This window comes from Natrix helvetica, assembly GCF_964273705.1.
Source record: "Natrix helvetica genome assembly, chromosome: 1".
Lineage (NCBI taxonomy): Eukaryota > Metazoa > Chordata > Lepidosauria > Squamata > Natricidae > Natrix > Natrix helvetica.
This window is the reverse complement of record NC_138548.1, coordinates 325785307-325812898: the sequence shown is the minus strand read 5'-3', so window position 1 is coordinate 325812898 and position 27592 is coordinate 325785307. Positions and strand designations below refer to the sequence as shown.

The following is a 27592-nucleotide window of genomic DNA, read 5'->3' as shown; positions in this document are numbered from 1 at the left end:
AAATGAAACCTCATTTCATTTTTAAGGGCATCATGAAACTCAAGACATAGATATTGCCAAGGCATGTCTGAAAACACAGCAGTACACATATAAGTTGTTTGTCTACCTGCTTTCCACCTGTTTAAAATAGGCAGGTAAAAGTCATAATAGCAACGTTCTAACTTTTATTATGGTCGAAAACCAGTCTGAGGAGGGTGTGCTACAATCAGTTAAAAAGCATACAAAATACATCAGAATCTAAATAAACAATAATTATAAAAAGCTAAGGATATAAAAAAGGATATATAAAGAAAACAAAAAATTAAAAGCAATATAAAAAGAAGGGTAAGAGCTTGGGTATTAGGGAACATAAAGGTTAGTATATAGCAGACTAAATCTCAGTATATAGCACTCTAGATTGGTAAACTACATTCACATTAGAATTGGTTTATGGCATCTGATGGATTTTGAGTGCTGCAGATACTGTATGCCTCCAAACGGGTTTCTATAGTGCTTAGCTAAAGTTTGCTTCTGTTTACTGGACAGTTTCTTTTAGATATCAGCAGCTTAAGGTTGAATGATTTCAATGAATATTGCTGGTGTGAAGCTCTTAGAGGAGTCTTTATCAATATCATTTTCACTACTATTGATGAAGTAGTTACAGTAATGCACAGGTGTCAAACTCACCACATCAAGTTTCTGTCACATGACATTTTGCAACATTTCCCCCATTCACGGAGCTGGGTGGGCGTGGTCTGTGCGGGATGCATCCAGACTACAGGTCGTCAGTTTGACACCCCTGTGCAATGAGTGGTTTTCTGCACATCCAAAAAATTTTTAAATCAGCAATATAAACATACATTTGTAGACCATGAAACTGTGTCCATATTTGACTTTCAGTTCCCCTAATGAAAATAGGAGCAATTTTTGAAATATTCTGATGTTAGATGTTATAAAACTGGTTTCCTTTACGTTTTAGTCTAGGCAATGATTTGAAATCTACTTCTGTTCAGAACTTTTGCATGGGATTTGCACTTGCAATCTTTTACTTTCTTAGTTGTACCATGCACCGCAAAATGAAATCAACCTGACAAAATGCTGCATTTTTCTAAAGCAGGAAGTCAAACTAGATACATGGATAACAGCAAGTACCCTTCCCATCTCCTCATGTATGAAATGGAAGGGGAAAAAAGCTTATTTAGCATTTAAAATAATAGGTGTGTAGGTCTGAGAGGCAGTGAAACTTCTTTTCTTTCTTGAAATGTATCTTTCTTATCGTGTCTTTTCTATATCCCTGCCTCACTTTTTAAATCAAAATGGGAAACAGATAATTGAATGGGTCGAAGGCGATATGCAGGTAGTGCATGCATATACAATATGTTCTCTTCTTGTACAAAACTGCTGTCTCATGATTTTACATGCAAATAGAGCAGACCCGGGGCTTCTACTCCTGCCTTGTCCAGCCCCCCCCCCCCAGCTTGGTTTTATTGCCTGCTTTGCATCTTTACAAGAATCATATGCATTCAACCTGGATAATAGTATCAGACAACAGTCATTTGCAAGAATATTACTCTTCAAGATGCTCACTTTATTTACAACTGCCAAGACCACAGTCATTTGCAAGAATATTACTCTTCAAGATGCTCACTTTATTTACAACTGCCATGTTGATTGTGGTGCTTTTTAATTCATAGAACATTTAAGGAAAGCAGAACTGGAAGTATTTTGCTTTTAGACACTAATATTTTTGCTTATTTTCTAAAAAGCCATAAAATGCTTGTGCGCATATACTGGTATGCAAGTTGTTTTAAACGGAAAACATCATGAAAGTACGGGCTGTATAAAATTAAAATTGCTTGTAATAATAAAAAAAATGGGGCATACAGGTTGTGAAAAAAGAGGTTTATTTTCAAATAGCTACTAACTCAAAAATAGCTGTATATATTTGTCAGGCTTTTCTCAGAGAATTTAAAAAAACCCCTAAAGTTCCTATTGATATGATAATAAATAGGGATGTATTACTTTCCAATATTTGCCAGCATTTTAGCAGGTAGGATAAGTGCAAGTTAAGCTTTTTTTGATATATTAATCACTTACTAAATTAAGTTAAATTGAACTGCTCAAGAAAAAAGGTTGCGAAAGTAATCCCCCACTGGTATTAATGCTAAGTAATATGGAAATATATTATTTTCAAGTTTATAGTTTTAAACCATGAAACAAATTGAAGAATAAGTTCAATTTAATTCTGCCAAATGCTTATCCAGCGAGCCCAACCAAAATCATTTAAATTTTCATCAACACTTCTTTTCCTCTTCATTTTAAAATTTAATATGATTTTATCACCCTGTCAGGCCTGCAGTTGGTTCCTTTTAGGATCTTTGGCCTGCCACACTCTCTATTATTTTTCTATGCTGTTTCATTAGTGGGGAATTGGGAGGGGGAATAGTAAGGAGTAGAATATGTTGTTGTCAAAATAAAACATTCATTTCTAAAAGCCCAAGGTCATTCTTTGTCTATGTATCTCTGTACTTGATTGGAACTAGATGGGTGGAAATGCCAGCGTGGCAGTGGAAGATTGGACCATGTGATGGACTTGTGGGTGTGGGGGCAAAATCATGAACTGGGTGGAAACCCCAGGAAACTTTCAGATTTGGGTTTCCACAGATGTGCCAACATGTCTCTTGTAATAAATTGGAACTTTGAGGATTACTTTGCCTTGAACTCTGATTTAATTTTGGATGAAATTTGGAACGCTGACACACCATTTCCTTGAATTAAATATGATAATATTTAGTATTACTTGATCAAAGTATATGACATTAATGAGAAGGTATGATTATGAACATTTATAGCTCTGTGAGGTGAAGTTTTGATTTCCTATTTTCCTTCCTCCCTTCCTTCCTCCCTCCCCTTAAAATTTAGCGGACTGAATAAGAGGATCTCCATAACTCCTTCCTTTAGGCAACCAGGAAGAGGAATAAAATTTAAACATGCTGCAGAATAAACTTTGTTGAACTTTGCAGAACTCAAGAAGGTAAAAAGGTGACACTGCTTGTCAAATCAGGATATAATATAAAATGCCCCCACACCATACCAAGGAACCCCTTAGTTAAATAATTAATTAAAATTAGTCTCTCAAAACTTGTTCTTGAGAATTGAATGTTTTTATGGATCTATCTGCTTATCATCTCCTGTAAAAACTTCCCACAGATGGATGTCAAAAAAGCTGACCTGCAATTCCCAGATCTTCCTCTTTCTCTTTCTGAAGATAGAAATGTTTGCTATCTTTCAGGCACCTGACATTTCAATAACTCTCCAAATCTCCCCAGGAAATGTCAAGAAAGTATTTTAGAACACCTGAATTATAGATTATGATCTAGATTTTTGTGCAAACACTGCCCATATTTTAAGGTATTCTGCTGTTTCAGTAAGGCAGGCTACAATCCAACAATGAATAACCAATATTTTATTTATTTTTCTGTTTATTCATGAGGGATTTATTGCTGCCCTAAAAATTTGGGTGAATAGAAAAGTGAGGGGCAAAGTTTTGGGGAGGACACAATTATATTCATTAGGAAAATGGAGAGCCCTATCTCTCTCTATTCACCCCACTTTCCTTCTTGTGAGGCATTTCTTCAGCACTAACATAAAATGGGTTTCCTTGAAAACTGATTTTATTTATTTACTTATTTATTTTAAAGTAACATTTTACATGGCTGCCTAACGTAAACAAGGTGACTTTGGGTAGTTTTCAGAAAAAAATATTAACATTTTTTTTTTTGAAATTGTCAAAAACTCATTGCAGGGAGCCAAAAGAACTACATCAACTCAGTTCCCAACTCACATCTGTCAGTTGGGAGAAAAGCATTTTTTCTGGACTGTCTTCAGTCCTCTGACTATCCATTGGAAAAGCAGACACACAAGTACACCTCTGGTGAGCTCAGTGTGAGACATGTTAACTTTTTTCTTGGCAATAGCTTGAATCCAATTATCAAGCTAATAGAAGACTTGTTGTAGTATTTACCATCTGCCCTGAATGGAGGGAAATGAGCAGGCTAGGACATGTTGTGTCTTTTTATAGTAATGCTGTGAACATGGGCTGTTGAGTTGGACTATGTGCTTTTATATTTTATCTTGTTTTGATGGATGTTTTAGTTTTTCATACTGCCCAGAATCAATGGAGTTGGGCAGCTATAGCAAATTTAAACAAACAAACAAACATACATACATCAAAAACCTTTGTTTGCTAAATCTAACAGTGAATCAAACTGAAAGGCAAGGGGTAGGTATCCATTAATTAAAGAAAATCTGTGATGCTAATAGACGTTGCCAAAAGGCAAGGGACTGTAGCCCTTAGAACCAATCATGTGTTACAACTCTGGAGCTCAGACTGAAATATGGCAGATGGTGACAACACAGTATTTTGCTGACAGTGTTCAATAAGCCAACAATTGTTAACTTACTATAAACTTAAAATAAAATCTGAAAAAGCTGACTAACTTCCTCTTATGCCCTTAAACCTTTGTTAATACTACATGACACCTGGTCTTCTTTCTTAGTTATTTATTCATAGGCTAAAATCAGGGGGGGAAGAAAATTAAGAATAAAATGAAGCAATAGGCTCTTAAAAATTAAAGCTGTCTGGGCTCTACGAAGAAACTCTGAAAAGATGAGAAGCTGCATAGTATTACTTTGATGGGAAATAGTCCATCATCCAGAACAGAAGCTTTATACCTCAGGCTTCAGATAATTCATTTCAAAGACGAGAATTAGAATACATCCATGAAACTATTTTATCCCTCTGAATTTACATCACTTTTAATTTAGTAGCTAATCCTAGGTTAATCTAATGCATTCATGTTAGATACCTTTGAAAGATTTAGGTAAAAAATTCAATGCTGCATTTTCAAGAAACAATTTCTCTATAGTTGTCTTCTTATCAAAGGCATTGATGTATGCTTGAGAAGATGCATAAATTTAATCAAACACTTTTTTAAAAAAATAACTATTTTTTTGACAAGAGGGTATTTGAGCACATCTGTGCCTGAAGACAATGTGAAGTGAATTCTTACTGGGTACTGCTCTATGTCCCTCCTTCTCTGTTGAAAAATCCAGCTGCATAAGAATTTTCCAATATAACTTATGCTACAATCCCATGAATATGGAATAATGTTCACTGAACTCAGTCAGACTAATTTCAAATAAATGTTCTTAGAACTGTGCATTAGAATCTGCAATAATATGATTGCAGATATTTTTGTAAACATGGGATGAGAGCCTGGCTTGATGCTTTTCGTTCTGAATTTTTTTTCTCCCCTTGTCTAAATTGCTCAATCTGCAGAAAATGAGACAATTTAAAACGTATGGACATAACTGATAGGGCAGAATAATAAGTGTTTATTATTCTTTCTTCTCTTTCTTCTCTGGTAAATAAATTCCTGAAAAAAAATGAGCATAGACCATGACACAAAATGAAGAAAGCCAGGATTCCTGTACATTTTTTTAAAAAAATGGGCTGGGGAGGGTAAGGGAAGTAAATTATGAACTACCAAAGTAAAAAAAAAATTCTATACCTTGCTTCCAGATGGGCAGCTACAAAAATTGAATGAATGAATGAATGAATGAATGAATGAATGAATGTAGTTTAAATCATTTTAATTTCAGTTAAGAGCTTGATCAAAGAGAAATGTCTTCACAGATATTCTAAATGCTCAGATTGGGGGAGCATGAAGAGAGTATATTCTAGAGTCAATGATCAGTGCATCAGGAAGCCTTCCTGAATTCTAGAGGTTTCTTCTAAAGAGCCTGTTTGTTTAGTTCCACATAATTTCGGAAGACTAAGGAAGCAAGAATTTTATAGGGTACAATAAAGTGTCCTTGATGTTTGTCTTGGGATACATTTTTATGCTCATTTATATTGAGTTCATTAACACAGGGTCTATTTCACTGATATGAATTACTCCTTTCTAGATGTCCTGCCACCTGGATTCAATTGCCATTTATAAGATAATCTACCAATGGATTTTCCTTCTATTTCTTAATTGGTTATGTCTAATTTCCCTTTCATTTTTTCCCCCGTGCCTCCCCACAATTTCTCACATTGTTTGAATAAATGTCATATACAAGGTGGTCCTTTAGAAAGACAGCCTTTAAAAATGAATATCAAGACCTTAAATTTTGTCAGATACTGGTATCAGTATGTATTTTCCCAAAAAGGCAACATAAGACATCTGAAACAAGGAAGATCCCATGGTAAAGCCTTGCAGTAATCAATATTAGACCTAATCAAAGAGTCAATAATCAACACCAAAGGAATGAAAAAGTTATAGTAGCTCACTGTGTAATTAATCAAAGGCGTGCCTCATCAGAGCTGCCATCTGTAGTAGCTGAGAACGAAGCAACTCTGCTAGAGTGCAAAGGTGCTCCTTCGTGGGGAATGTAATCCTGTCAAAAACATCAATCCTGAAATCCAGTTTCCCACTATCTTGTCTGGATTCAATTTCAATTTATTTTCCTTCATCCAGCTTGCTATCAAACTAAGCAGGGTTATTTCCATAGAGTTGAGCTAAAGAATTCAAATCTCCAGGTGGCCTTCATCAGAATGGGGAAGAAGACAACATCCAGTGAAACAGTACAGGTCACTTACGGTATAGATGGGACACTACTGTAACACCTCCCTCCTAGCCTCACATTTTTGTCTAGGTTTCCAAGACAAAAACTCTGCCCAAAACTACAGACCTTTTGGATTAGAGTCATAAGAATTAGCTGTAAGAAGCCATCATGCTTAAACTGCTGTTCAGTGAACAAATCCAAATTAAAGCAACCAAGGCAACTTTCTACTTGGAACCAAGGAATATTTTTTGTAGCACTTAAATGAAATTTGCCTTTCTGTAATTTAAATCCATTCTTCCATGTCATGAACTCTAGCATCAGAGTCAAAAGGACCTAACCTATTTGTTATAGAAGTTCATGTATTTCAATAGTAATACCCAATTTTACAATATTTTTGCCATGTTTTTTAAGCAAATCACTGCAGGTGTTAAGTGAATCACACAGTCATTAAGTGAATCCAGTTTCCTCAATTGACTCTGAAGTCAGAAGCTGGGTGGGACAGTTGCCAATGGAGATCACATGATCCCAAAGTGCTACAACCATCGGAAAGACATGCTGGTTGCCAAGTGCTTGAATTCTGATCATGTGACCATGGGGATACTTTGACAGTTGAGGATTGATTGTAAGTATTTTTTTCAGTACTACTGTAACTTTGAATGATCACTAAACAAAAGTTTGTAAGTTAAGAAATACCTGTACTAATATTTTCTCAAGGCTAAGCATAACCATTCATTCAAAAACTCTTCACATGATTTCATTTCTAGTCCTCTGGTCACTTTCACTCACTTTATTCAAACTGTTTCAAGTTTTCTGAATAATTTTAAGTGTAGTTGCCAGAATAGTTTGTAGTATGATTGAAAATGAAAGAAGTGGATTACTTCCCAAGATTTAGAAATTCTAGCACTCAAATTGGTCAACAGGACTAGAGTTGAATGCCTTACTATTTGTAATTCCATCATATGTTGACACATATTCAACTTGTAATCACGTGTGATTTCCAAGATTTCTCTCTCTCTCAAGGGGTTTGGTTCCGGTGGCTGCTGCCAGAAGGCATGCTGGTATTCTGGGAGGGCAATAGAATCAGAATTAATACAACAATGGAGGCGGAGGCCTTCATGGAAAAAAATAAAACTCTTCTAGATAAAGTTGATGATACTACACAAGACACACAAGACACGGGAGGTGCCGGAGCCTTGCTGGGGGTGGGGGGTGGGGGGAAGAGGCAACATTGAGAAAACTTAGATCACAAAAGTGAGTTAGAAAAATAATGCAATTGCTGATACAGGGAATTTTTTTCTGTTGGATATAAAATAGATTGAAAATATTGGAAGATATAAGGTAAAAATATGCTGCCAAAAACTGTTAAGTAGTATTTTACTTAATGTATTAACAAGTGAAAGTTATGAGAATCGGGGGGAGTGCCATTTCCTGCATAATATAGCTGTCATAATTTGTACCTTTACCCATTACCCTTCTTCCTAAAAATTTTGTAAAACCAATAAAAAAATTTGTTAAAAAAAAATGATTCTCTCTCTCTCTCTCTCTCTCTCTCTCTCTCTCTCTCTCACCCACACTTGATATTTGTTTTGAAAATGAAGATAATCGGCTAAGAATCTTGAGGTTGACAATACAATTCAAAATGATTTTGACAGACTAAAGTAACAGAATTACATTGAACAGAGACAAATGCATGGGTGTGAAATAGGTGATCCCTGGCTTGATAAAATTTGTGGAAGGTACTGAAAAGAATGATAAAAAATATGACCTCGTGAAAGAGGTAAATGAAAATGTTAATTCTTCAACAGAAGTAACATTTTCAAAAAGAGGGGGGAACAAAATACTTCCACTAAGTTCAGCATTTTCTATTAGCTTCTTCATTGCTTTAAAGAACATTTAAATCCACTTTATTTTTTTAAAAAATCAAAGTTATGCATTCAATTGCATTCCGCTTTAATTTTCCTTACCATCAATAATCCAGTGCTACCTGATCACCTGACCCCAACGATCCCACTACACATCATACTACTTTTTTTTTCTTTGACTAAGTCTTCTCTGTCAATTAGGATCAAACCAAGAATAATTGATCTCATTTTGCTTTCTCTATCTCTGAAAAAGCAAACTGTCAGAAAGATAGGTCATAGATTTCCTGGAAGGACTATACGGGCAATTTGTTCCTCAAAGTTGAAGTTCCTCACCACTAATGCATTATTCCTCCATTTAAAGGTGTTAGATATTAACTGACTTCAGGGTATATTAAACATGATAAACTTTTTTTTCTATTCTAAAGATTTCCATCATACACACACACACACACACACACACACGTGTGTGTTGTATTTGTGCTGATAAATAAATAAAGGGAGACTAGTATATATCTATTTCAAGCTATTTAGCTCTCATCAGCTAGCCATACCCTTACTGGGACTCGAACCTGGGCTGTATTACATATTAGGCAGATGTATTAGCCACTAAGTCACAGGCTCTCCTCCTTATCAGCTGAGCCAGGGAAATAGGTATGTATTTATGTTACAACCCCTGGAATGCCCAAATATGGGAGGGAACTCACTACTCCCCCTTCTGTCTATCGGCTCACCGTAGGAGACCATCCAGGCAGAAAACCATATTTTTAATGTTGCCTTTTTATATTTGTGTTGTATTTGTGCTGATAAATAAATAAAGGGAGACTAGTATAGATCTATTTCAAGCTATTTAGCTCTCATCAGCTAGCCATACCCTAACTGGGATTTGAACCTGGGCTGTATTACATATTAGGCAGATGTATTAACCACTAAGCAAATATAAAAAGGCAACATTAAACATATGGTTTTCTGCCTGGATGGTCTCCTGCAGTGAGCTGACAGACAGAAAGGGGGAGTAGTGAGTTCCCTCCCATATTTGGGCATACCAGGGGTTGTAACACAAATATATATTCTTTCTGAAGCCATAAATTACCATTTTTGAACCTTATTATTCATCTGAAAGTATTCTCAATTCTTTTGAATTGTTACTTGGCATTGCTCATTCCCCTTCTGCGATAGAATATTAAATGTCTAAGGGCATTAACATCAATTTGTGTAACAACAATTCAAGTTACTACACATCTTTTTCTATCTTGATATCTTGGTTCATTTTATTCTGACTGCAGCTATAGACTGAACACATTCCACAAATGAGGCTCCAATCTAAGCAGTTATAGGTTAATTTATAACAACCCACTCTTATAACTGGATAGTTCAATATCTCCTTTCCAACATTCATTATATTGCATTTGTCAGCATTGATTCTAAACTGTCATAGTGCTGCCAGGTTGCTTGGCTTTATTAGCTCCTTTGGCACTACATCAAATTTTCTGAATAATTTGTATTGTCTACCAATTTCCTAGTAAACAAGTACGGGAGGGAGCAGTAACAACCCATTGTTAAGCATCAGCAATTCTGAATAGATACTGTGCATTCTTCCTATTATGTACATGCTTTACTCTAAGAATGTTTTTTGTGATATCACTAAGACACATGTTAAGGTATTCTCTAAATGTCAGGGATTCCATCTCTTCACATCATCCCTTATGTGATTTCTTCTGAGTATATACCATCTGATGGGATGCTTCTATGTGTACACCGAAACATGTATACATACATCCACATATCAGAGGTAGGATTCACTTACCTTCCCTACAGGTTTGCAAATGTGAGCGCGAGCTCGCTTTGCTTGCACCTCATCTGCACATGCACACCGCCTTCTGGGCATGCACAGTGCTTGCACATTACACCAGGGCGGGTGGGCAGATCCTCCCGCAGCCACTGCTACTGGTTCGCCTGAACCGGAATGAACCGGCTGAATCCCACATATACATATACATACATATATACATGTAAACAATGTGATCTGGTAGTCTTAAATGAAGTAGTCACCTTTTTTTCTTCTGTAAATAGTTTATATTGCATTTTCTTTTCTAAATCCAATTAATATTTTTTCACACGTAGATAATCAAGGTGTAAGCCAGCCATTACCAAGTCTGAATAAATAGAGGGTTGAAGTAAGAACGGGTGACGTTCCTTGTAAAAAAAACAACTTGTTTTTGGAAAGGCTCTCAAATGAATCAGATATGATGAGCATAGTAGAATACCCAAGTCAGATGATATTTAGCAAATTATTGGGGAAGAGTAAGAACCAGCAGTGAGTAGTTAAGGCATTAATGACATGCCTGAGGCAAAAGCAGCAGGAATCCCAACTGCTAATGCAGCCATTGTTGAAACAAAAGATCTGTACTGTACAGAGATATTTTGGATAGCAATGTAGAATGTCCAAGGGTTAATTAGATATTATCAAATAGGAGGTGGCCAGGTTGAAAGCCAACCAACTTGGAGTTGGTGAGCTATGATGGATAGAAAATGACTGTTTTCAGTCTGAGGAATTAACTATCTATTACTTGTGACATAACACCAGGGAAACGAATGGAGTGGCATCTGCCCAGGCAGTAGAAAGCCTCTTGTAAGTTAATGATCACATTATGATCATCTGTATCTGTACCCAACCCCTTAAAATTTCAGTTGTCCAAGTCTACACCCCAATGACTAATGCAATAGAGTTGAAACAGAGGGTTTCTTTGTCAGCACTGAAAAAGCTCTGGAGCAAATGCCCAAAGTGCTTACATACTAAGTGATTTCAATGCAAAAATTGGCAGCCAAGCAGAAATAGGTATCACTGGAAGCTTTGGACTTGGTGAGAGAAATGATATATATGCAATTGTTTGGTTCAATTTTGCCATGAAAATCATGAATATCTAGTTCAAATGGCCCACCAAATAAACTGTACTGTAATCAGACTATGTCCTATCCAGCCATCACTGAACTGCTAACTGCATGAATTTTGGTGACTAAGATCAGAGTCAAATTACATAACATCAAAGGGACTACCATCAAAGAATTTTGACATCCCTTCCACATTTTCACTCACTGAGGTTAAAAAAAAAGGTTTGAACTGTGGGACACTGCTGAGAAGTTGCAAGAAGATACAAAAAAACCAGAAAAAAGCGCAAATGGTTCTCAGATGAAACTATCAGAAAACAAAGAAAATGAGTCAATGAATCATCAGGTAGACTCAAAATATGGATTTCCAAAGAGCAGCAAGGAAAGACAACAAAGTTTGTTGGGGCTAGTGTTGCAAACAGCTAGAAAAAAACTGCATGAAGAGTCACATCAGGAATGCATTTGTGCAAGTCAAAAGGATTCTAATAGCATTTACTGCTTGTAAAAGCATCATAAAAAACAAACATGAGAAATAACTTTTTGACCAACACGGTGTGAGAATATAGAGAACAGCTGTATGCCAACAACAAGGAGGCCCAGTCTCGGGAGGATAAGGAAAGGCAGCAGAATTAGAATCAGTCATCCTTCATGAACTTATGTGAACAATGAGCCAACAGCCAAACAACAATACCTGAGGAGTTAATACCTACCTCTGCAGAACTGCTGAGGCCTATACAACCATCAGAACCTGGTGCCAGAAAATTTGAAAAATGAACTCATGGCCACAGCATTGAAAATGAACAGTGCCAAAAGATGATTCCTCCAAGGATTGCTCAATTTATTGCATAATTGTCCTCATTCCTGATACTAGCAAAGTTTTTCTTAAAATCATACAATAATGTCTGCTGAGAATTACTCAAAGTTCAAACTGTCTTCAGAAGGAGTCGGGGTACTTGTAACCATATTGGAAATTTCCATTGAATCATAGAAAAACTGTCTTCAGAAGGAGTGGGGGTACTTGTAACCATATTGGAAATTTCCATTGAATCATAGAAAAATCTCAAGAATATCAAAAGAACATCTACAACTGCTCTATTGAATACAAAATATGTCTTTCATTGGGTTGATCATAACAAGCTGTGGAGAGCCCTATTAGATCTGGGGATCTCAAAAGGTCTTGTCAAGTTGGTACAGCTGCTATTCACAAATCAAGAAGCCATTATGCAAACACCACATGGGAATATTGATTGTTTCAAGATACTGTAGATAAAGGAGCGCAGCAAAACTGCGTTCTTTAAACTTCCCTATTCATGTATGTATTAACTCATTCTTTGCATTGGCCTTCATGCAAAAAGAAACAATAGTCCAACCTATCAAAAACATAACTGTAAAAGACAGACTAGAAATAAAAGTTAAAATAAGCACACACACACAAAAAAAAGATAAGAGAAAACCTGTCTGATCTAGATGAATACAAATCACCGGGACCTGATAGATTACCTCCCATAGTTCTAAAGGAGCTGGCAGATGTCATCTCCAAATCACTGTACCACATCTTCCAAAAATCCTGGAACACCAGGGAATTGACATAGGACTGGAAAAGAGCTGATTAACATCTTCAAAAAAGGGGAAAAGGGGGAAAAAGCCAGACCCAGGAAACTACAGACCAATCAGCCTAACAATACCCGGAAAGATACTGGAAAATATAACAAAAAAAAACAAAACAGGTTTGTCAACATCTAGAAATGAGTAAAGTAATAACTAGAAGTCAGCATGGGTTTGTTAAAAACAAATCAGTTCAAACCAATCTTATTTCATTTTTCAGCATAATGACTAAATTAGTAGACATAATATACTTAGACTTCAGCAGGGCATTCAACAAAGTAGACCACAACCTACCGTATTTTTGGACTATAAGACACACCAGTGTATTTAGACGCACCAAGATTTCAAAGAGGTAAGTAAGAAAAAAAGTTTTTGCCTTCCCAAAGCCCCCAGCAGCACACTGCAAACTTCAACAGGGCTGGGACAAGTTCAGGGGCAAAATCAGGGGTATTTTTGCCTTGCCCTAGCCCTGCTGAAGCCTGCAGAGTGCTGCTGGGGGCTTCGGGAAGGCAAAAAAAAAAAAAAGGCTCAATTTTTATGAAAAATGGCCTGTTTTTCGCAAAAATGGGATGTGGGTATGGGGTTTCGGGAGGCCAAAAATGGCTGTATTCGGTGTATAAGACACACCACGCTCTTTTATGGGGGGGGGAGGTGCATATTATACTCTGAAAAATATGGTACTTTTTAATTTCTCCCAGAGGGTGATCCTGGATATTGAATCAAAGGCCTGCTTAAAATCAAGGAAGGCCACAAAAAAAGAGGATTATTTTTATATATGTACTTTTGTACTAAATGGTGGAGTACCAAGATATGATCCACCGTAGATCTTCCTTCTCTAAAACCGGCTTGTTAGTCTTTGATTATCCCCCCTGAAATTAGCCAATCTTGAAGTTTATAATTTAGGTGTTTGGCATACAGTTTACTAATAACACTTTAGAAGACTGATGGGTCTAATATAAGGGACATCATGACAAACATTCTGGCTGACTATACACACAAAGAAAAACAACAGATGGGGTGGGATATAGATCTGGTTTATAGAGTGAACTCAGCTTATGCTAGAACACACAATTTACCCAGGGAGGTTCACATTAAATTCCTTAGAAAAACCACAAGAGATGAAATTCTGGGTGTACAAAGGGGGCAAGCATTGACATATCATGATATGGAGATAACCATTCTGAAGCAGATCCCTAAGAAGATTAGAGAAAAAAGAAAAAATTATTCGCAATTAGCGAATAAATTATACCAGAAAGGGGTGTGGTTTAGATGGTTGATGCCTGAAGGTATGCTGATATTCTGGGAGGAGACAAGAATCAGAATTAATTCACCCATAGAGGCGCAGGCCTTTATGGAAAAAAATAAAACACTCCTAGAGAAACCACCAGACACTACAACGGACACGCAGGACACGGGAGGGGCCAGAGCTCTGCCAGTGGAGGGAGATGGGGCAATAGCAAGAAGACTCAGATCACAGAAATAAATATGAAAATCATATTATTATAAATTGACCGAAAGTGAAAATGGAATTATATTTGGATTTTATATTGTAATGTTTAATTTGATTGAATTTAATAATAGAACTAATATGCTGATTATAATCAATTATATACTAATGCATTATATATAAATGTACGCTATGGGTATGGAGGGAGGGGGGCCTCACACACTTTGCAACTGCCAAAATTTGTATACCTGTCCATTTACCCTTTTCCCTATAAATTTTGAAAAACCAATAAAATTTTATTACAAAAAAAAAAAAAAAAAAAAAAAAAAGAAGACTGATGGGTCTATAATTGCCTGGGTCATTTTTATTACCTTTTTAATAAATTGGTATAATAATTGCTACTCTCCAATCTCTAGGCATAAGCAGTGATGCTAAAAGTGGAGCCCACCAACTGGCGTTCTTTATTATTTCTGGCAGGACATTATCAGCCCCGGGTGCCTTATTAGCCTTTAGGGCTCCGATCAACCGGGATATCTCTTCTGGTGTAACAGGGGGCCAGTAAGGAATTTGGTCCAAACTAGCTTGGCTCTCCTTGGTTACATAGTCAGGATCTGTATAAAGCTCCCTAAAATACTCTTCCCAGGCATGAATCGGAACCTGATTTGTTGGGGGTAGGGGAGGTTTTCCCAATCCCCTGGTGATGTACCAAAAAGGGGAAGTATTTTTTGTCCTGACTGCCGTAGTCTATGCCAAGATTCCTTCAGAGCCGCACTTTTCTTTTCTTTTAGAAGGCTCTTATATTGTGCTTTCAGCTGCTTTAAGATCCTCAAAGGGGGCACTTTTACTTTTCTTGTATTCCATATTATATATCCTTTTTAGTTGCACGCAATCTCTATCGAACCATTTTTTCTTCTTTGAAACTGGCCTTTTGGAGTGAGATAGTGATCTGTTACTGAGAATCGAATTCAAATTTAAAATTAAGGATTCAAACCCCTCTAGGTAAGATCCTCCACACTTATTTCTTAGTAGAGATGTACGTAGCTCTATGGTTTCAGGGGCTAACATCTATTTGATAACTTTCTTAGCATTTTTCTCGTTCCATTTAATTTTTACCTGGGTATTTTGAGTCTCTAACCTGGGTAGGTAGGCTGTGCCTGCCCTTAGAGATTTCTGGTACAATGTGAGAGTAAGGAGTATTATATTATGATCACTTTCCAGTCGCGAGTCTACCACCATCTTCTGTAAGAACTTCAGGAGGTCATATGATATTATCCAGTAATCAACTGTGGATTTTCTTCCTGCTCCCCGATAAGTATATTCTGCTGGAAAGCCGCCCCATGGGGACCCGTTAAGGATACAAAGATCCAAACGTACAGTCAGTTGTCTTACACACAAACCTGCCCGATTAACTTTAGTGTGTTTAAATTGTCTGGAATGCAAAGATTCTCCTGTTACATTTTCATCGTAGTGAATTTTAAAATCATTAAATAATGCTTGATCATTTGGTCCCATTCTAGCGTTTAAGCCCCCCCCCCCCCTATAATTATTGCAGCTTTGGGGAATTTGGCTGAACAGCCAAGAATAAAATCTTCTATGCTGTCCCAAATCTTGTTAATCACATTATTCTTATTAAGTGTAGGTATATAGATATTAAAAAGCAAAATCTCCACCTGTTTAAATAAGAGTAATGTAGTTACAACTTATGGCTGGAAAGGTGGCAGTGGTACACATTTAAATTGCAAGGGTGTATTAACTAATGTCACAATACCCCCTTTAGCTCTCCCCCCCCACACCTTTCTTGGGACAGCCAGGATTGAGTTAACCCAATAGCCATCTAACTGAATTTCTGTGGAGGCCCAGGTTTCCTACAAGAAGAGGATGTCAAATTGTGATATATAGTCAAAAAAGAGTTTGTCTTTTGATGGAACAGACCAACCTGCTATATTCCAGATTATAAGGGAAAGTGGGCCATTTATTTATTTATTATTTATTTATTTATTTATTTATTTATTTATTTATTTATTTATTTATTTATTTATTATTATTTATTTATTATTTATTTATTTATTTATTTATTTATTTATTTATTATTATTTATTTACTGTGCTTCTAGACCGCCCCCTCTCCCGAAAGGGACTCGGGGCGGTGTACAGTCCATGTAAAGAATATATCAAGATACAATAAATAGAATTAAATATGTGCAGTTAAAATGGAGGAGGTTAAAATGGAATTAAAAAGAACTGTACAGAGCCAGTATATATAAATATAATTTTAAACCCCTAAAACACCCACAGATTAAATTAAAAACAATACCCCTAAAATAACCAGTTAATAGTACATTTACCAGGAGGAACAGTTGTAATTATGCCAGGCCTGCTAATCGGAACAGGTGAGTCTTCAATTTTTGCCGGAAGGAGCGGAGGTCAGTAGTGGTTCTGATGTCGGGGGGGAGGTCATTCCAGAGGGTTGGGCCCATCACAGAGAAGGCCCTGCTCCTTGGTGTCGCCCGCTGGCATTGCCTAGTGGACGGCACCAGGAGAAGCCCCTCCCTGTGTGAGCAAATTGGCCGCAGGGATGTATGTGGGAGGATGCAATCCCGCAAGTAACTAGGCCATCTTTTACAGCTGACCAGGAAACTTGATTTATACAAAGGGAAGTTGTCTGGTTGTTACCATGGATTGAGGTGTCATCGCACACTGAATTGGCCTTCTTTAAAAATAGGGAGGACCCGTCTAGGTCATGTGTAGACTCTTGAGGAACTTGTTCAGGGTAAGAGGTTTTAGCACCAGCTAACAGAGCTTGCCATTCCAATGCCTGTTCTCTGGGTGTAGGACAAAGCATTATTAGGTCGTCTTTCATTCTTTGAGATGGTGGCTCTGACGTGGGTCGACTCTCAATTTCTTGGTTTGGTGCTGAAGTGTCATGGGATATTCACACAGGGATGAAAACATCTCCATTTCTACTGGGATCTCTAATACCCCCTTTGGATCTTGGCTTCCATTTTCCATGATCTTGTATTCATGTAATTCCTTATCCTCTGGGGGAGAAGCGAGAGGCTCAATTATTGGGGAAACCAGATCTATAAGCGGCTCTGCTGTGTGTCCATTGTGACCAATAAGGATTTCTTATGTATAATATATTGTCTTGTTCTTTCCTTGGGAGAGCGCCAAAAGCGTTAATGAGACCAGCTTCTGTACTGTTAAGTATCTCTTCACCGGGCAGGGCTGGTTGACTCCCACTGTCTTTCTCTCTCTTTTCCAAGGTTGAAAATGAGGAGGCGGCAGCCACCTTGGGAGCTCGCATGTTAGCTATTAACAGAGTAACCCTTTCCTCACCAAAGACTCTGATGGGAAAGATTTGGAAGGAGGCTAAATATGCCTTCATTTTGAATAACATCTGTGGTATGGTTAGTTGTCTGAAAGACAGGAGAATCCGCTTCCAATTTGGGGCCTCAGGTAACCACTCCACAGCATGGAGATCAATCATGCCCCTGTGACAGTGAAGAACCTGCCTTAGGGAATTTAGTATTGCACTTCTGGAATTCCAACGTCCATAATTAAGTCTGTTCATATGGATTCTAAAAACTATCCATTGGGTTTGTAGTGAGCGATGTGATTGTTTGTTGTAATTGAGGGAGGGATGCTTTCCTGATTTTTTCTTTATTGATACCTTTTCCTCTTGTTGCCTTGTCTGGGGAGGGAGTGTTTTTCTGAGAGGACTGCCACCTTTTATCCGACTCTTTAACTGTTTTCTGACTCTTTGCTCTTTTTCCTTTTCCTTATCCTGCGTATGGGAGTTAACCAAGTCTTCTGCAAGAACTTTAGTGAGGATACCTGGAGCCCAATATTGTACTTGAAGAAAAACAGCTAAATCTTTTTTCAATGTCTCTACATCATGATGGATGGCAATTAATTGTTCAAATATTGAATCCACCATTTCTGTGGTTTGCGCTGTGAGAAGGCATTGCTTTGCCATAAACTCAGTTGAATTTTCCCAAGGTAAACTCTCCGTACTCTGAATTATCTGGTTGCTGGTCACCTTTTTTGCCTTTAGCTCAGCTTCCTTATAGGAAGTTATTGGGATCATTATTTGTGAGAAGAGCTGGCTTTCAGTTTGTTCCCCGCTCCTCCGCCAGATTGGGAAAGTCTAGTAAATGCTGTTTTGCCACATCTTTTTGCTGGTCTCATTCTAATCTCTCCAGAGTGTTGGGGATGGGGGAGTTAGTTTTACTTACAGATCTCTTGCCAACAAAGAGCTCCTCAATTCTTGGTTGTTTTGCTGTCTTTACAGGAGGAAGAGATCCTGGGCTAGTGCCAAGGCATTTCTTTCTTTTTCCCATGCTTTTTTAATTCTAGGCAGCAACAAAAGTTTTTGTTTGTATTATATTTTACACTGTTATCTCCACCAAAAAATGTTAATTAAATAAAAAAGGATCCAATGGGAGTACTAAAAATTGATAAAATAAAATAAAACCGGGAGGCACTACTGCAAACATGCTCCAGCTGCATCGGCTGCAGCTCTGCCCCCCTGGAAGAAGAAGGAATATCAACAGTCTTTGGTATGCTGATGACGCCACTTTCTGAATGAAAATGTCAAAATAACAACGGTGTTCACTTGACAGTGAAGAGATCGAATGCACACAAGAAAGCACTTTCCAAGGAGCATAAATTGATCAATACAGTAACCACAGTCCAGAAATAAAAGTGTTGAATTTCACTAGATCACATAGCAATGATAAGCATGAACTGAGTATAGAAAAGCAAGACTACCAATCTGGCAAGGAAGTGCAGATTAGTCTGCACTATCATATTTCCTACAGTTACCTGTAGTTGCAAAAGTCGGAAAAAACTAGACAGGAGAAAAATTGACATATTTGACCTGTAGTATTACAGAAGCCTTCTGCACATTTCTTGAAAAACAAAGATGAAAAATAAGCAAGGGCTGGAGCATATAAAACCAGATTGCTAGAAGACAAAATGACAAAATTCTACCTTATTTCAGCCATCTATGTAATCACAGGAAAAGGCAATTATGCTCTGAGTGACCAGCACTAAAAGGAAACAAGGTCACCCAAACCAGACACCATCAAAACTGTCATCAGACAAAACATAAAACAACAGAGAACAACAACTCCATATGATTGAAAAATGTGGAGATGATCCCAAAAATTGTTGAGAATTGGATCTGATAGAACAGATATCATCATCATCATCATCAATCGTCTGTAATTCTATCCTGTCATTCTAAGAATACTTTGGAAATCTACTAGATTTGATTTTCAGTATATTTTCTTTTGTATCATTATTAGCTAGTCTTTCCTTATTTTTTATTTATTTATATATATAAATATATGTAACACAAACACACACACACACAATCATATATATATGCACATTTTAAGCCCACAGCTTGAAGATGGCAGGTGAGATCCTGCCGAAACGTTGCAAAGAAAATCTCAACCTTACACGGGAAAAGACCCGAATACAACAAAACCAGCATATATATATATATTTGTGTTACAACCCCTGGTAACACAAATATATACTTATTTCCCTGGCTCAACTGATAAGGAAGAGAACCCGTGGCTTAGTGGTTAAGACTCCTGCCTAAGATATATACAGCCTGGGTTCTAATCCCAGTAAGGGTATGGCTAGCTGATGAGAGCTAATTGGCTCGAAATAGATCTATCCTAGTCTCCCTTTATTTATTTATCAGTACAAATATAACACACACACACACACACACACATATACACACACACACACATACATACATACACACACACACACACACACATATCAAAACAGCATCACAAAAAACAGATTAGGAAAACAAATTGAAATAGGGAAGAAAATGGTAAGTGAGCACCTGCCTACCCTAGACGAGTTCAAATCACCAGGACCGAATGGATTACACCCCAGAGTTCTGAAGGAACCAGCATACGAGATCTCAGAACCACTGAACTATATCTTTCAGAGATCCTGGAACACCGGGGAACTACTAGAGGACTGGAAAAGAGCTGATGTGGTTCCCATCTTCAAAAAAAGGAAAAAAAAAATAGATCCAGGAAACTACAGACCTATCAGCCTGACCTCAATACCAGGAAAGATTCTGGAAAAAATAATCAAGCAAACAAAGTAATAGCCAAAAGCCAACATGGGTTTGTCAAAAACAGATCATGCCAGAGTAATCTTATTGCATTCTTTGATAATGTGACATAATTAGTGGACCAGAGGAATGCCGTTGATATAGTTTACTTGGACTTCAGTAAGGCATTTGATAAGATAGATCATAACCTACTACTAGATAAAGTAGAAGAATGTGGGTTAGACAGCATCACCACCAGAGGGATTCGTAACTGGCTGACCAACCGCACTCAACGTGTAGTCCTCAATAGAACTGCATCTACATGGAGGGAAATATGCAGTGGAGTACCCCAAGGCTCTGTTTTATGCCTAGTACTCTTCAACATCTTCATCAATGATTTGGATGAGGGAATAAATGGGGAACTCATCAAATTTGCAGATGACACCAAGCTGGCAGGAACAGCTAACACTCCAGAAGATAGGCTTAAGATACAGAAGTATCTTGACAAACCTGCACATTGGGCACTATCTAACAAACTGAAATTCAATGGTGAAAAGAGTAAGGTTCTACATTTAGGCAATAAAAACTGAATGCACAGGTACAGTATAGATGGTACCTTGCTCAGTAGTAGTAACTGTGAAAGGGATCTTGGAAACCTAGTGGACAACCATTTAAATATGAGCCAGCAGTGTGCAGCAGCTGCCAAAAAAGCCAACACAGTTCTAGGCTGCATAAATAGAGGGATAGAATCAAGATCACGTGAAGTATTAATACCACTTTATAATGCGTTGGTAAGGCCACACTTGGAATACTGCATTCAGTTTTGGTCACCACGATGTAGAAAAGATATGGAAACTCTGGAGAGTGCAGAGAAGAGCAACAAAGATGATTAGGGGACTGGAGGCTAAAACATATGAAGAACGGTTGCAGGAACTGGGTATATCTAGTTTAATGAAAAGAAAGACTAGAGTAGACATGATAGCAGTGTTCCAATATCTCAGGGGTTGCCACAAAGAGGAGGGAGTCAAGCTATTCTCCAAAGCATTTGAGGGTAGAACAAGAAGCAATGGGTGGAAACTAATCAAGGAGAGAAGCAACTTAGAACTGAGGAGAAATTTCCTGACAGTTAGAACAATTAATCAGTGGAACAGCTTGCCTCCAGAAGTTGTGAATGCCCCAACACTGGAAGTCTTTAAGAAGATGTTGGATAGCCATCTGTCTGAAACAGTATAGGGTTTCCTGCCTAGGCAGGGGGTTGGACTAGAAGACCTCCAAGGTCCCTTCCAACTCTACTATTGTATTATTGTATTATTGTATCATTATTTAGATTTTAAAAACCACTTTAATCCACCACATTATCTTCTGTAACACTGATCCATCTCCCCAAGATCTGAGAACAGCAGCTTTCTCTTCATGAGTTTCCCTTCAATTGATACTGAGAAGAATGTGCTTCTGATCCTAGAAATAATTAAATGCCATCATGATTAATAGACATTGATAACTTTACCTGCAAAGATGTTATCAAAGTTTCTAAAATCCTTCAAGTTGATAGTCATTGGTATAACCTGCAAAAATGACTTTTGTATAATTTATTACATGCTGTACTATATAAAATGTCTCTCTTGAATCTCCCATTATTTTACTTCATTATATTATTCTGGATTTTATTAGCTATCGCTCTCCCTCCCTCCCACCATTTCTCTCCTACCCACACCCTTCTTTGTCTCTGGATGGATGGATGAATATCTCACCTTAATCAGTTTATTAAGGATGAGATAATAAGAAAGACTGCATTAATATCAGAATGCTGACTTCCTTTTCTCTCTGCTCTAATAAACTGAGTTTGTATCAGTTAGATGGCGATTGGAATGTACAATAAACCTTAGCATTAAGCACTGATGGCAGAGTCATTGTTGAATGTACTTGTCAAGAATATGTAAACCTTTTTCTCTTCTTACTCCTCTTCCAGACATATTTACAGGTACTTGCCAATCATGGGCTTTATATATTGACATTTCTACCCCATTCCAATGCCCCCACACCCACAAAAAATGTGAATGAAGCAGTGCTTATAATTGGACAGATGAACAAGTATGTAAAAGATGGGTATGAAAGTCTTAATTTTCTGAATTGTTTCAAAAACAAGAGCTGAGTCAGGACCTTATTTAATATTATATTTTTCATTTTTCCTCAATCTTGAAGTTCTCATTTAGGATATGTGCTATCATTATAACTTTTCCAAAGTTTCAATATATAAATATAAAATAAAATTTAATGCTCTGTGTGGATGTGTTGTGTGTATATATATTTGGATCATCTTCGGTGGAATAACCTCCTCCTATTTTTAGTATATGTTTTTTTTTTGCTTGTAACAATGGAAGGACATGAGAAGAAAGCAAGAATTTGTGTAAGTTGAAATGTAGTAAGATCAGAACAATACTGGCTACAATTTAAAGAACTTGGAGAGGCAACTTGAAGTGAATCATTATGTAGCCTGACCTTTGTTCAAACCCAAGATCTAGGCCATAGAATAATAGGAACACTCAAATCCTGGAGATACATGGATCACCTTACTATTTGGACATATTACAACTCCTTCAATCCTTCAAGTGGGAATGAGACCTAAATATCTGAGTCTATAGAAAAACACTGAGTTGCATCTTTACTCCTTTTACGGCTCCAAATCCATTATTTACAGCACCTGCATAAGAGGTTCTTTCAGAACTCTCAAACAGAATTAACATACTGGGAAGCACAACCATAAAAAGCAACACTGGCATGGAAGAAGTAAACACAAAATGAAATGCATCACACATGCTAATATAGTGCTAAAGACAGTGGTAAAATACTTTCATAGTTATGTTTATCAACCAACAGCTAACTTTCATTCATAACAACGCAAGTAGCTCAGTTTCTGCAAGAGTAGGTGTGAAAATTGATGTGGCAATTCTAAAGCCAAATCCAAGCCATTTGTTTAAAAGTTTGTAAAGACCAAAGGTGGTAGATCCCCCCCCCCAAAGTCTGCCATTAATAGTCCCAACACAATTTCGAATAAGCACCTTGGAAAAGATTTCACTCAAGATACTTCTATGTGGCATATTGTTTTTAGTGAGTAGAAACCTCCTCTTTCATCTGTATTACCATGTTTTCCCGAAAATAAAACAGGGTCTTATTTTCTTTTGACCCCTGAATTAAGCACTTGGCCTTATTTTCGGGGAAGTCTTATTATTTTTGAGGTGCAGGAGGCAGCAAGCATCGTCACCCCATAGCTGCTGCTGTGTTGCAATATTTTCAGGGAAGGCTTATTTTTTGGGGAGAGTTTATTTTAGCGCATGTGCTCAAAAGCCCAATTGGGCTTATTATCCAGGGACGCCTTATTTTCAGAGAAACAGGGTAAATACAGTATAGAAATTGGATTACTTACTCAGCACGTTTGTCCCTAACTTAAATTAAATAGTGTTGTTCTTTCTTTTAAACTATGACAATATTTAAATTATAACAGGAATACATTCACAACGTAATACCTTTCATTTTCTTGGAGCAGCTCACCTCCCTTTTTCCAAATAGTTGTTGCTTTAGGGGAAGCTTTTGGCTTGCACTCAAAATGAGCCGTGCTGCCCTTTAGAAGCTGAATCAATTTCTTCACTGGGCTTTTAGAAAAGTCAGGAGCAGAAGCTAGCAGCAGAAGAAACAAATTAACTATGAAACACAACTTCTCCAGCATGTCCTCAGTGAGTACCACAATTCATGTTACTTTTTCTTTTTCGTTAACCATTGAATATGAAATTCCCATTCTAGTTCAGCCAAAATAGCACTGAAACAGAAATTGTACATTAAAATGCCACTGAATTAACCTGGGATTAAGCAAAGGCTTTACTTTCAGTTCACCGGTTGTGAGAAGACTCCAAAGACCTACATTTTCCAGCATTTGCCATTTTACAGTGGCCAGTGTCTCCCTTGCTGTGACATTCCAACGATCGGTATTGACTTGATACCCATTTGCCTGGCTGAATTCACAATATTTAGTACAATATGATATTAAAACATTGCATTAGTGGTAACAATAGGCCCCAAACACTTCCTTTGCTTTCAGTGAGTCCCTCTGCCCAACTTTATTTTTATAAATGCAGGTTGCTGGCATGCTGTAAAAGAAAGCAAAGAGATCTTACATCATATTTATTTGCAGTAATGTCTTTGTATTCGATGAAAATCCTGATGAGGTACAAAGTATCTTGAGAAACTGTTTTACCTTATGGTAAATAAGCGTTTTGTGACTGGTTATGACCATTCTACCAGCCATTTTGTCCCATGGCAGGCATTTGAAAGTTTTCACATTTTGTGAAAACACTGCTACCCCTTCCCTAATAAATAAGCCAATGAAGCCTGTTTTGACATAGGAAGATGGAAAGAAATATCCTATAGTGATTTGGCACTCGTTTTGGAAGTAGTCAGGAAAAAAGCATTAACTAAGTTGAATCAAACTCAAGTCAGAGTTCAGGTTTCAATTGCAGGGGTTTATTTCAAGAAGATATTACTAAGTTATTAACGGTGCTAATAATGAAGCATTACCACATTTTATCATTACCGCATTTTCTCATAACATGTTTTTTATATATAACTAAAAGCTGTTTTGCTATGTTTGGAAACAGATTTTCAGAGAATATACAGGGGAAGAGCAGATGTAAGATTAGATTAGAGCTCTTCCATAAATTGATTTTTCAGGAACTATTAACAAAATTGCAGTTTAATTATTTATTGTGAAGACTGTCCTGGAGATAGAAGAAGAGTAGCGAGATACTACTCAGTCTCAGTCAGGAGACTGCTTGGTGATACCTTTGACTTTGGGGAAGGAGACAGGGAGAAAATGGAAGATTTAAGGGAGAGAAAGAGAAGATAAATTATGTTTTTCTTTCCTTATGTTCTGTTTAAAATATTCAAAGGACTATGTGGGATAATGTTAGCAAAAATGCAAAAAACATTTAAATATATTTTCACTGACAAATGTACTTCAGGTTGAGCTTGACTATAGGTACCTTCATTGAGACATTCAAGTAAGTATTTCTTTCTGGGAGGGAAATTTTCCCAGTTTAGCCAAAGCTCTGATACTTCCTTTCATTAACTAGGTCCAATTCTACTCTGAGATCACACAATTGGGAAGGCACTGCCAGTTAGCTGGCTTCACTGGCTACTGTAAGACTTTATATTATAGAATGGGGACGTGGAGTAGAATGAAATTGATTTTCTTCCAACAAGACTTCTACTTGAATCATATGAAGTTCAGCAAGAGTTAATGGATCTGGAACATTATAATTTTAGCTGGATAGATTGATCTGTTTTGCAAGAAAACAAGCAAGCTCAGAGAGCACCAAGGACCCTTCTGAATATACTCACTCTATCAGTCAGTCAGTGAGTCAGTCTGTCTGCCTGCCTGCCTGCCAATGGCGTTTCTATGCTAATATAAATCATAAAGTTATCTAGAGCTTGCAATAAATAAATGTAAAAATTTTAAATAAAATGTCAAAATTAAAATTCAGGTATCCAGATTACAAATGAACAAACTCCTGGAAGAAGACGTTGAGTTCAAGAATGTAAATAAAACAAATAAATAAATAGAAGTTGCATTTTGCTACATAAAAATTAATTAAGCCTACTGTAAGTTGCTGCTATACTCATTCAATGACTTAAGAGTTTTCTTTTATTCATCTATTTCAAAATAATATTACTGTTGGAGACTTTTTCAGGAGTTTTTTTTCCCAGCTTTGTTAGATACATTTTAGTCTGCCTTTCTGCTAAACAAAGAGAACCTTAAATGTTTGAAGATTAACATGGTAGAAGAATGATCACTGGCACCAGATTGGACAGAGTCAAATTACTCCTTAATTTCATTCAAAAATCAGTTTCACTGGCCAATCTAGATTTAAACGATCTGTATAAATTATATTGAGTTAAATTGTCAGAAGTTGATTTGGGCATCAAAACTGATAACCGTGCAATTAATGGTCTAATTAATAGCTTTGTTCAGATTTGCACTTACATCCTTTCAACCACCTTAACACTATTATTTCACTGTTATCGTATATCCCCGATTCTGCTGATCACATAAGCAGTTATGTATATGGGAGCAGATCAAGGCAATTCACCAAGGAATGGAAAGAAATAAAAATGCATGAATGGTGCATTTGTCCCTCTCACTTACATAGTACCAAAGAGACCAATATGACTCCTTAACTCAAAGGATACGCAATATGACTCCTAAACTCAGATTTAAGAAACAATATAAAAAATTCAAAACTGGTTACTAAGATGCAAAGCTGGTTACTGTTTGAACATAGCAAAACCTCTGCCAATTTACCTGTGCATGAGGATAAAATCTGGTCATTTGTTCTAAAAGCAAACTAGGTTAGTCCTCGACTTACAGCCACAACGGAGCCCAACATTTCTGTTGCTAAAAGAGATAGTTGTTAAGTGAGTTTTGCCCCAGTTTACAATCTTCCTTGCCAAAGTTGTTAAATGAATCACTGAAGTTCTTAGTAACGTGGTTGTTAAGTGAATCTGATTTCCCCACTGACTTTGGGGAAGTCAGAAGTTCGCAAAAGGAGGTCACATAATTCTGGAACACTGTAACCATCATAAATATGAATCAGTTGCTAATTGCCCACATTTTAATCACGTGACCACAGGGCTACTGCAATGGTGATAAATGGTCATAGGTCACTTTTATCAGTGCCGCTGTAACTTCACACAGTCACTAAATAAAGTGTTGTAAGTAGGAAACTACCTATATCACCTTCATAACTAAGAATGGGTCCTTGCACCCATATTATCAAGAAAAAAGTCAGAGAAACGTACCAGCCATTTTCAAATGACATTGCATTCTCAAGAATACCAAAGCTACAATGCAGAAGGTCAGTAATATGCTGAGCCAATGTTGCTTCCCAATTGTGTGATTAGTTTTAATCACTGGGCTGGTATCCAAGCTTTGTGTCTCTTCTTCCCATAATTTATAATTTATCTTGGTGTCCTTGTTTTAAATCAGTGAATGATTGAGCTATAAAATATAGTGAGCCTCTTTATCTGCCACCACATCCCTCAGATACTGTTGAGAAAATTACAC

At 37.1% G+C, this 27592-nt stretch overlaps 1 protein-coding gene across 1 annotated transcript in view; it reads right to left on the bottom strand.

Moving 5' to 3' along the window:
- Window positions 1-27592, bottom strand: part of LOC309399729 (contactin-3-like) — a 239464-nt gene that overhangs the window by 39057 nt on the left and 172815 nt on the right. Inside the window, exon 9 of the mRNA XM_081967803.1 lies at window positions 24003-24153. Coding sequence (XP_081823929.1) covers window positions 24003-24153 — 151 coding nt within the window. The remainder of the gene's footprint in view (window positions 1-24002; window positions 24154-27592) is intronic.